The sequence below is a fragment of the Sorex fumeus genome, unplaced genomic scaffold (genome assembly GCF_029834395.1).
Source record: "Sorex fumeus unplaced genomic scaffold, SorFum_2.1 ptg000044l, whole genome shotgun sequence".
NCBI classification, from domain to species: domain Eukaryota; kingdom Metazoa; phylum Chordata; class Mammalia; order Eulipotyphla; family Soricidae; genus Sorex; species Sorex fumeus.
In genome coordinates, this window is record NW_026606101.1 from 49,177,640 (window position 1) to 49,189,739 (window position 12,100).

The 12,100-nt window shown below is 39.9% G+C and overlaps 1 protein-coding gene across 2 annotated transcripts in view; it reads right to left on the reverse strand.

Moving 5' to 3' along the window:
• Positions 1 to 12,100, reverse strand: part of MCF2L2 (MCF.2 cell line derived transforming sequence-like 2) — a 256,628-nt gene that overhangs the window by 85,366 nt on the left and 159,162 nt on the right. For both annotated transcript variants that reach the window (XM_056121975.1, XM_056121974.1), the window contains exon 15: positions 4,987 to 5,072. In XM_056121975.1, the coding sequence (XP_055977950.1) occupies positions 4,987 to 5,072 (86 nt within the window). The remainder of the gene's footprint in view (positions 1 to 4,986; positions 5,073 to 12,100) is intronic.

Below are 12,100 nucleotides of genomic sequence, written 5' to 3' on the forward strand. Positions count from 1 at the left end.
TTTTTGGATTTTTAAAATTGAGAGTATTAATCCTCAAATCAAAGTGAGAGTTCCTTTAAGAATCTATTACCTTGACAAAACAACTATCATAGATGAAATCTAAGATTTCAGTATTTTAAACTTGAAGACCAAATGAAAGTGATTGAAAAAAGTCACCAAAAATGAGATTCCGAACATTTGTAAAACTGTATATTCTTCTTGTATTCAGAGGTATGACTAAAATCTAAAAAACCAAAACAACCAAAAAACTGGTTACATATCTTACACCAAGCAGGATCAAACTGGCCAGGATGCAAACAACCTTCCTTCACCCCCAGGAAGAATGAGGTAATCGTTAGGGAGATTACATGAAGGCCAAAATAGTGAGCAGTAAAAATGATTGGACCGATTAGAAAACCTTTTTTCTAGAAGACATGTCTCATTTAAAAAAACATATTATTATCATTATTATTTTTTGGTGCTGTGGCTCAAACCCAGAATCTCATACAGTATAAAGCATGTGTTCTATGTTTTGGTCTTACCACTATTCATCTAAGATGTGTCATGGAGTACAGTAACTGAAACGTATTTTGTTGCTTTTCAAAAAAAAAAGAAAAAAAGGAAAAGGATTTCTCAGTATATAAAAATGGATGATATTTCTAGGTCTATAATTTCTTTGCAGATAATTTTTAATGTTTACAGGATATTTTTGTTCATTTTCTATTCTGAACATTGAAGCTTGTTTACATGAATTGCTCAGACAACTTAGAATTTTTAATGAGCCTCAAAATTATAGCATCCAGCATTCTGGTTTGTAGCTACTTTCCGAGGAGATCTGGGGTTCTTATGGTCATTAGATTCTAGATTGTCTGACCAATTAAAAATAGTATAGAAAACAAAAGCACCTTTTGACAAAACAGGTTTATAATTGATCTGATTGGTTGACTTCTTAATAGTCATTGCCTCACTGTAATTGTCATTGTGTAAATTTATCACTAATTGAAAACTTCATTGTCTCTCTGACTACCAAAATGATCTTGTTTACAGCAATACTTTTGTGAAACAGATATTTATTTGGGAAACTGCTCTCCTTCACGAAGTTCCTTTTCCATTTTTTGTTTTGGATAGAAGGGAACAGGTTTAATGTGAAGGAAATATGAAGGCACTTCCTTTTTTCAGTCAGAAGGAAACTGCTAGATGCTTCCTTCATTAGACTTAATGTACTCAGATGAGTATTTGTAAATCTGGAGGATTCCAGCCTTTTAAAAGGGAAAGAAAAAAACTTTTTTTGGTGCTCCAATGCAAGGCTGTCTTTTTAAAATCAGTAACAAAGGGAAAATCAACAATCAGCCTGGATGGTCACTTGTGTAGAAGATGGTTGTACAGTGTTATTGCTTAAAAAAAAGTTTTTTACCTCTTGGTTGGTTTGCATCTTTTTTCCATATTATTAATTTTTTATCAAAATGTTAACTATTTATATTATTGAATTTTGCTCTTGTATGGTAAAATAATTAGTGAGTTTTTAAAAATAAATCTATGATTTCCAATAAACAATTGTCGGCAGATACGTGTTTTAACAAAGGTATTTTTTTTAAACTCTCCTCTGAACACCATTTGTTTATATATAATCTGTTTGTTCTGTTTAATATCAGAGATGCCTGTACACAGTCTTAATCCTATAATCCTGTCTGACCTGCTACTGCATCCAGGATAAAAGATGACTGTGTCCTCTGTCTTCAGGGCCTAAAATGACTTTTGTTTCTTAATGTGATTTACTCTGAAATAAATGGAGGGATTTTTCTCTCCTAATAGATTGTTCCTAAAGGAATAAAGTCAAAACCTATAGCCACAGTGCCTGAAGACCATATGTGAAAAGGTCCTATTTTCCTTTTATTTGAGATCATTAGTTATCCACAAGTAGATTCCAATTTAGCTCTACTCTTTTCAGTCAGGAATATTGTAGGCAACTTTGGTTGGATGGTTCAGTATAGGTAAACAGTATGTTCTCTGCTTCCTGCTCAGTTCTTAGCACAGTACATAGTGTGATTCAGTCTATCCATTATTTAAATTTAGGAAGCTTTGAATTAGTGGGTTGCAGCAGAACTCATTACTTGCAAGACACGGTGGGTGTTTGTAACTAGGACTGAAATGATGTTTACTTGGGAAAATTAATTGGCTTATATTGGGGACTTTAATTGAACACCATCACTGCAATGAGAATGACTACGGAATGTTTATTATATAGGGTTATTCCGCTATAGTAAGGAGAGAAATGCTAAGTATCTTGGTGACACTTCCCTGCAATTCTACATTCTGCTAAGAAAAACAAATCCCAGCTTTTATTATTATGATTCTTTGCTCCAGGCCTCAAAGGCTACTTACTGCCTCCAGCATTAAATATCATCCTACCTGGTGCTCAGGTTCTTCCTTTCTTGGCAACTTAATTTTTCATAGTGTCAGGATTATCTGCCACTACCATATTTATGTTTATATCTTGCACATCTTATTTTACTTTCCCAGGAACACTTTCTCTAATTTGTTGAAATCTTGAAAATGCAACCTTGATTTTTCCTTTTGTTAAACATCTGTCCTTCCCACAAAATATACCTTTACTTCTGTAATTGTGCCACTTACTAATTACTTCAGGTGTTTCATCCTAGCTAGATATCTAGGTTTGGGAGGTAGGAATTTGTATAGACCCTCATAGGTAAAGGTAAAAGGTAAAGGCCCTCCCGTTGTTCATCGATTTGCTCGAGCGGGCCCAGTAACATCTCCATTGGAGATTTTGTTGTACTGTGTTTGGCATATCGAATACATCACGGGTGGCTTGCCAGGCTTTGCCGCGCGGGCGAGATACTTTCGGTAGCTTGCCTGGCTCTCCGAGAGGGGCGGAGGAATCGAACTCGGGTCAGCCATGTTGGCTGCGTGCAAGGCAAACGCCCTACAGCTATGCTATCACTCCAGCCTTCGTTAGTATAGACCCTCATAGAATGCTCTAAATTTGTTTTCTCCAAACACAATAATGCAGTGTTTTTTTGGCAAGTGCATGATCCAAATATAAACAGACACATTATTTAAGAACTTTCCATGAACACCATTTGGAGTAACATTTTGCCTATATTACTTAGCACTGTAGCATTGTCCTCCCGTTGTTCATCGATTTGCTCAAGTGGGCACCAGTAACGACTCCATTGTGAGATTTGTTACTGTTTTTGGCATATCGAATATGCCATAGGAAGCTTGCCAGGCTCTGCCGTGCGGGCGGGATACTCTCGGTAGCTTGCCGGGCTCTCCAAGAGGGTCAGAGGAATCGAACCCAGGTCAGCCACGTGCAAGGCAAATGCCGTACCCGCTGTGCTATGGCTCCAGCCCCCTAGACTACTTAAGTGTTTATAATTCAAGAATATCTAAATGCTTACTATATGCCAAGCATATTGTTCCTATTAACTGTGGCCTCCCCAAATTTTTGTTAGTTACACATCAGAACTCGTCTAGAAAACCAAGAGTAAGGAAATCCAGATTAGGTTTACATCAAAGATGGGTGATGTCCTGGTACGTATTCAAAGCTAGGTAGTACAAATAGAGCCAAATCAACTCCTCTCTCCTGCTTAACATACTAGCTGAGTATTGCCTTTTCTCAAAATTCTTTGCAAGAACCATAAACATACTTTTCTTTGATTAAATGCTATAACTTTTTCCCTTTGAATTTCTCATTAGAAGCACGATTTAATGGCCTGAAAATTTAATATGATTCATCAACTAACTTAAAGAACCCTTTTAACTGTAAGATCTAATAAAAGGAAAATTATAATGATAAAAATAAGTGTGGGTTTTGATCATAGAAAACTTCTGAAAGATGGTATCACTCAAGGAAAACAACACATCACCAAGGGGGACTTTTCAAAGAACCTCACTCAAACATACTCAGGCACGCTGATTAGGCCATTTCCTATAACTCAGAGGCACAGCAGACAGTGAGAGCCTGCATGTTTTCTTGAATACACCTTCAAGCAAAATGAAGAAAAACTAGTCTAATTAAACTGATAATTGGTTTTAATCAAAGCAAAAATAAAGATGCTTGCTCATTCATTATATAAATATTATTTCTGGAAGCCTGCTAAGAGCAAAACACAGTCCTAGAGATTGAAAAAAAAAGCAGAGTTCATCAATAAGTTAAATGGTGTAGGTATAAATGAGTATGAGGAGAGAGAGAGGTAATTATCAGGATTCTGAATTAAACTTTTTTTTAATTTACCCTTTACATCAAGACAGCTCAAAGGACTGAAGCACATTCTTCTGATGTAAAGGCCACAGGTTTCATCCCAGGTGTGGTCATCCAAGCACTGCCCTGAGAGACCCCTGAGCACTGTGCTAGGAGTAACCCACAGTACCACAGAGCGTGGCTCAAAAAAACAAGTATCTCTGAAGCTGAAACTTGCTCTTTACCAATCTAATCCAAGTGTTCTGACTTACATGGTGCCCCCATGCATATAAGACCTTCCCCTGGGCCAGAAATAGCACAATAGATTGTTCAGATTGTGTCTTTGGGAGTCTTGGGGGAGCCAGCAGTTTTGAAACTAATATATCAATTGGTTTACATTGATTTTTCAATAATCCATTAAAAAAAAACAACAGTATTAATAGGAATTTGGTTGTTATTTTCAGCTCTTGTTATTTGCTTCTCAACCACACAAAGAAAGGTCGGGATGGAGAAGAAAGGCAAAATGGGACCCATGATCAACACTGGGTGGGCCCACCTCTCTATCTGCAGCTCTCATTCACAGACCAAGCAGGGCTGTTGGTGGAATGAATGAACCTCCCCCTTAATCAGAATCCATCCCTGATTAAGACCTGCACTACCCAGGGGTGTGTGCCCCTGGCGGCCGACCATTCATGAGTCAACTAGAAATGATGTATTTGCCTTTAATGTGTGATCAATTTGGGAAGGGGGTGAGTGATGGAATTTAAAGCTCTGACATGACTTCACAAAAGAAAGAGCAATCTTACCTGCTAGGGGAAAGATTTTCAGGGCTACCAAGCTGCTCCCGTTCAAGGTTCTCACCATCATGGCTGCCCACAAGAATTTCTTCATTCTGAAGTGAAGAAAACCAGTAAGACAGTTTATTTGATTGGGTTAAGGGGGGGGGGGGTCTTTATCTTTCTTCCCATTTTTCTTCTGATTTTAAGGCAGGGGCAGTTTAGGGGCACATCCAGTGATGCTCAGGGGCTATTCCTGGCCCTGTGCTCAGGGGACCACAGGGAGTGCCAGGAATGGAATCAGGGTCAAGCTGAAGTCAGGCTGCATGCAAGGTAAGTGGCTGATCTCTTGTATTATCTCTGACCAATTTTTTAAAACTCTTTAGATGAGTAATATTAATTAAGGCTCTTTCTTTTTCCTATTTCTTAGGGTTTTTCCAAATATGGTGGATCTGATACAGGTTTCTCTTTAGCTCTAAGAACACCAAAACCTCATCCTCAAAAAGCACAGTACCCAAAAGAAGAGAGAGAGAACAAGGGGGAATGCCCTTCCACAGAGGCAGGGTAGGAGGGGGGATGGGGGGTGGGAGGGATGCTGGGACCCGTGGAGGTGGAGGATGGGCACTGGTGGAGGGATGGGTACTTGATCATTGTATAACTGAAACCCAAGCACAAAAATTTATAAGTCTATAACTTTACCTCATTGTGTTTCACTAATAAAAAAATTTTTTAAAAAAGAGCTGATTAAAATGTGTATAAAAAAAAAAAGCAGAGAGCCTCTTCCAGCTTAGTAACTAACAAAAGGCTCTAACAAGGGACTCTTCTCCCTTGCTAGTTGATTTACAAAGGATTCCATGTTGGAACTTGCAGGCACACCAAAGAAAATCACTGGAATCATAAATTATGTCTTTCTTTTTTTGTCCTTCGTTTTGAGGGGCTAAGAAATTAAGGACTGGAGAAATTGATACCTGCTCAAGGCTGGAAAGAGCAGGAAGCCCAGATAAGGCTGGAGTTCTCTTTCACTGGCCCCAGATCACAAGTCCCTCCCACCCCACTGTCCTCTAGCATGACCAGCTAGATAGGCCATGAGAGTGGGCACTAGTGCAGGCTAGCCTCTGCCAAGAGCCTCCCTGCCTCCATTTCCTCTTTCTTAAACATCGCCCCCAGCATTCTCTCTATCACAGAGGGGTGTGGCTCTTTTTCAGAATCACATAAAAGCAATGACTGAGACAGAACAAGTAGATAATTCTGTAGCATTGGAATTCTTCCTGCCTGACAGATTCTGTTCAAGGAGTCCTTTTGCATTCTCACAACGGGGCTTTTGAAAGAGTCCTCTTGCAAAAGTAGCATTAAGGAGAACTGAATGAGTCATCCTAAAGGTTCTCTGTCAGAGCCAGAAGAAGGATGAGCTTTCCCCAGACCAACAAGAGATGTCTTTTTACAAAAAAGATGAGAGTTCAGGCTGCTCAATTCAGGGTTGACAAGTCAAGGACAGAGTCTTCTCCCCGGAATAACAAGCGGTCAGGATAAAATAGTTCATTATGCACAATATCAACCATGAACAGTCATTCAAAGATGTTCCACAGATGAAATAAAACCGGATCTTTGATCTTTTTTTTCATAGATGTCTTCCTACAGGTGGTATATCAAAAGAGTAAGGCACCAAAAGTAGGAGTATTTCGGATAATTAAGATCTAAAGCACCAGAACAATCCTACAATTTAAAAATATTTTTATTTTTTTAAAAGGATCATAGTTTGATAGGAATCTAAATTTTTAGTTCTTTCAATTACTCACATTTGAGACTAGAATGTATTTTTTCTGAGTCAGTATACAGAAGTTAAGTATTAGTCCCAGGATTCAGAACTATCTATTTTCACCACACTCCAAAGCTCTTTCTTCACATTTTCTATATAAAGTTGAACTAATTACTATGACAGTTAATGTTACATCAGTTCTCTTTCTAGTTCTTCCTCCATGACACTACTATCTTAATGATAGTAGTATTGCTAAAATACCCACTTTGAGCCCTAGCTTTATTTATCTGTGGACCATCAACATTTAATACAGGGTTCTCATAAAGAGTAATCACTGTTATTAACACAACTTCCTTTCACTGTAAAACTTACTCTTGCTTAGAAAATTAATAGTGCTCTTTCCAACTCTATTGATCTCTTGTTATTATGGTGGACTGTAAGTGTCTTGTTTCATAAGAACTCCAGTGATGGCAAAAAAGCAAGAAACAACTGTAAAGTTGACTCAAGGTGTTGGTCTGGAGGCATGGTCTTCATCATCTTTTCTTGGTAAAGACCTGATTATGTCAATCATGTTCCAGGGATGACATGTTGGACAGTTGGAATCAGAATGGGTAGACAAAATCCTCTACCAGTCCAGTTGATTGAATACACCAGTTTCAGTGAGGGTATATTGGCAAGGATCCATATCAGATCTGGAGACTGCTTTATCAGGTTTGGGGACCATATTCAGCAGTGCTCAGGGCTTAATGCTGGCTCTGTGCTCAGGGATCACTCCTAGTGTGACTCCAGCGACCATCTGCAGTGCTGGGGATCAAAATGGGGTTGCTGCACACAAGGCAAGTGTCTTAACTCCTGTACTATCTCTCTGGCCTCTGGGAAGTATTTTCATAAAAACTTGCCAATGTTTTTCTAAGGTTTCGAAAGGAAGTTGGTTTCATACTGCTGTGCACACAACCTGAACACAAACCACAAGAAAAACATTCACATCATAACATGCATTATGATTTATAAGAAAAACTGTGTTTTTTGTTTTCATCCTCATTCTGGAAGAGAATCCTTGGACCTCCCTAAGTATTAAGACAGATGAATGTATTTTATTAAGCTTAGGGATTGGGTCTACCACCAAGAGGCAATCCCAGCATGCAGTCCACAAGGATCAGAGCACTGTAATGTTCCAACAATTCCATCACACAGGGATGGAGGGAGAGGCTGTGTCTTGAAACCTCTGGACTGATCAGCAAAAGACTTCATACTGAGAGGTGCAATGTCTTTGGCAACAACCAGCAGATAGTCTCTTGTTTCTTTCCTAATCTCCAACAAGGAGATAATGGAAATTGCTGTTCATTTTTAGTCACCATGAAGAAGAAAGCAGTTAGCCAGTGTTCAGACGTTGTTGATTAGGAATTTGATTGGGAATGCATCAAACTCATTCAGAATCCTCAACACATGGCAGCTAGAGTCAAGATGGCATTTGTGTGGTTCAAAATGGTCTTTGAGTAGCCACTGGGTGATTGCTACCTGCTGATAAACACTACAGACCCTGTATTTCTCAGGATTTGGGGGATGTTGACCAAGTCACTCAATTCCTTGGGTACCTATTTCCTTCTGCATCAAATCAGGAAGATGGAGGAACTGACTGGGAAATGTGTCTTTGCTTAGAAAATAAAATATCAACATAGGTAGAGTCACCCCCCATTTTGAGATGAAAGATAAACTGCAGCCAAAAGCACTTAAGGGAAAATTTTAGACAAAGCTTCCTGATAGGTACAAGAAGAAGAGAGTATAACAAATACATGCTTTCTTTTTTTATTTTTTTCAAATTTTTGTTGTTTGATATAAAAATGGACCCAAAAATGTATTGCATATAATCACTACTTTATTTCTTAGTTAGGGACTCTAACTGAATTATAAAATCATTTATTTTATTTTTCTGGAATATATTCATTTATTTATCTATTTAAATATATTTAAACATCCCTGGAAGTACTCAGGGACTCTTCCTGGCTCTGTGTTCAGGAGCGATTCCTGGCAGTACTTGGGGGATCATATGTGCTGCTGAGATTCAAACCAGGGTTGGCAGGATGCATGGCACACATTTTAATGTTTGTACTATCTCTCTGGCCCCAAATGGTGCTCTTTGAAAGTGATAGCAGGATTTTTTGTGTGTGTGTGAAATCAGACCCTGTTTCCTTTCCATCATCCTGACTTCGAGTCATACCTGAAACATCCAGAAGTGGGAATTTTCTCAATGTTACAACAAATCATGAATTCTAATGGAGTTGCTGGTGTTAATACCATGTTAACAAAAATACCAAAAGTCACAATCATAACAAATAAATAAGACCTAATACAGCTGTATTTTCACTGTCTCCCAGGAAGGTATGTCCACCAGTCCATCTGGAATCTCCCAGTCAACATAATAAAGTAATCTGCTTCATGGACCTCTCCTTCCCAGACCGGGAACAAGGATACCCCCTAAAACCTTCCACTTTTTCTTATCCCTTCTGACTGTGTAACATTTATACAGCTCTCTGAGTCTCCTTGCTGCTTGCTAGGTGGAATGCTGTCTGAATCACAAAATCTAATCATGTAAATGAGATCTTCAACAATTCTTGGTGGATTTTTTTTTAAACAGCCCATTCATGCTTTCAAATGAAACCAACTAAAGTCTGGAGGGATAGTAGAGGGGATAGGTCACTTGCTCCTCATGTGGCTGACCCCAATTCAACCTCAGCACTGCTTATGGTTCTCTGAACCCTGCCAGGAGTGATTTCTGAGTGTATGTCCAAAACTCGCCCCTGAGTGCCGCCAGGTGTGGCTCAATCTCACCTCGACACCCTCATAGTAAAAATATAAATATTAACAAGAAAAGGGGGCATAGCGGTATTATCGCTGGTAGGTAGAATGTTTGTCTTGTATGCATTTAATATGGATTTGATCTCTAGCAACACCATATGGTATCCTGAGTTTCACCAGGAATGATCTGTGAGTGCAGGGTCAAGAGCAAGCCCTGATTACTGCCAGAGGTGGTCCTAAAGGAAGAAGAAAAGGAAGAGGAGGAGAAGATGGAGGAGAGAAGGAGGTGGGAGGAGGAGGAGGAGGAGGAGGAGGAGGAGGAGGAGGAGGAGGAGGAGGAGGAGAAAAGGTATGCAGATAAGGGGCTGAATCACCCACTTGATTTAGAGTGTGAAGAGTAATCATTCACTGTATCAAGTGAATCACTTTCTCGCATTACAAATTATTTATGAGAATCAGAGAAAATACACAAAGAGAGATGCAAAGTAAGAACCACTTGAAAACTAGAGAAAATAAAGGCAAGAAAGCCTCTCCAGGGATTGCCCTCCAACCTAAGTTCAGGTGGTCTCAAAGAATATCCCAGGAGAAATATTTCAGCCTTATTAAAGGGCTTCTCTCTTTGGCAGCAGAGTAAGTGCCTCCCCACCGCCACAAACCTTCACTTTGAGATTTAGTTGGGTTTTGTTGTAGAGAACATTTTTTCCTTTTTATATTTTGGGGCGACGCCCAGTGGGGCTCAGGGCTTACTTCTAGCTCTACACTCGGACATCACTCCTGGTGAAACTCAGGTACCATATGGTTGCTGGAGATCAAATCCATATTACATGCATGCAATACAAACACCCTACCAGAAATACCACTCAGGGCACCTTGGCTCAGGGTGCCAAGGATTGAACCTGGGTCCGCTGTACGCAAGGGCAGAAACTTTTGAAAACAATCACCCCTTCAAGAATCTAGGAGTGGATTCCTAGCAGTCTTATCTGCCCTATTTCTCCATTGCATCGATCCTTGCCAGCATCCATCGCCTGTCTCTGTATGAATACAGCCTCAGGAAGTATCTGTCTAATTAATTTCTTAGTGGGGGCCTGGGTTTGATCCCCACCAGATGTGGGCCCTTGTTTAAAAAATTTTTGTTTTCTGGAATAATAGGTTATCTCTTTTTTCTCTTTTGAAACAGGCAAGTATTTTCAGGAGGATGAGGAGGCTTTCAGTGACCTCACTCCTGCATTGCTGTGAGGACAGTCCTAGATATTCTTCTCCCACTTCTAGTTCAGATCAGCTTCATTGGAAGGGGCTTCAAGAAAAAGGAAAGGAATGAGAGGATTGTTGGAGCCCTTTGGAGGGGCCAAGCAGCCTGGAGGAGACAGACATGAGTGGATCTGAGGCTTTGTAGAAACAGGAAGTGAGCAGAGGAAGTAGGCAAAGGGTCCTAAATACATTTCTCAAGATATTTCTGGGGCCCTTTTAATCTAAGATCTGAAGGGTTTTAAGCCTATACTTTCAGTAAATAGTTTAGTTTCTTACTTTTTCCATTGGTTTTATGAGCTGGAGAGATAGTATGGTGAATGGGGAAGGCACTTGCCTTGCATGCAGCCAACCCAGATTTGGTCACCAGCATCATATATGATCCCCTGAGCCCCAAAGGAGTGATCTCTGAGCACAGAGCCAGGAGTAGGCCCTGAGCACTGCTGAGTGTAACTCCCAAACCAAAAATAAAATTTGTTTTGGACTAAAACTTGAGAAATGCTATTTCAAAACTATGCATATGGGAAAATAGCATCCCTATTTCAAATACTTCGAAGTTTTCTTAAAATTTTTCAAACACTGCAACACTTTTAAATTTTATTTTCTTGGTGGGGGGAGGAGGATAGGGCCACACCCAGCTGTGCTCTTCTCAGGCTCTGTCTTGTTTTGTGCTCAGGAGTGACATTTTTTCTCCCACCCCAGACAGTATATAGGGGACCATATGCAGTGCAGGGAATGCAAGGCAAGTGTCTTAACCCCTTTGTTCCCTCTCTGGCCCCACATATTGCAAGACAAGTTAACAATGATGTACCAGTCCAACATCAACAGTTGGACTTCCTGCTTGTGCTCCACCATTCCAGGTGAGGCTTCTCTCTGACTGATATAACTAAACCTATTCCTAAATGGGAAGCACAAACCCTCCCGACTGGGCGGATCCCAGCAGCCTCCACACCCTACCTATACCAAATTAAGGGCCCACATCACTGCTCCTGACGCGTGTGACTGATAGATCTACTCAACAAATTACATGCTTCTCACAAGTATGCTTCCTGTCATTCAGTGAGGACAGGCAGAGAAGACAGAGAACAATATCCAGCTTAATCCCTCTGCCTCTTTCAGGGGATTGAACTATGAAGACTCACCCCCAGCACAGCAAGAACACGAGAAAAACAATGGGGAAAACACATAGATTCCCACCACACTCAATGAGTGAAAATAATATCATGAAAGACATAAACAACACTAGTAAATCCTCAGACAGTGTCTCTAGTGACACTATGATGAGGATGTTCAATGAGTTCCAAGAGACAACATCAGGGTAGTCAACAAAACACAAGAAAGTAAGAG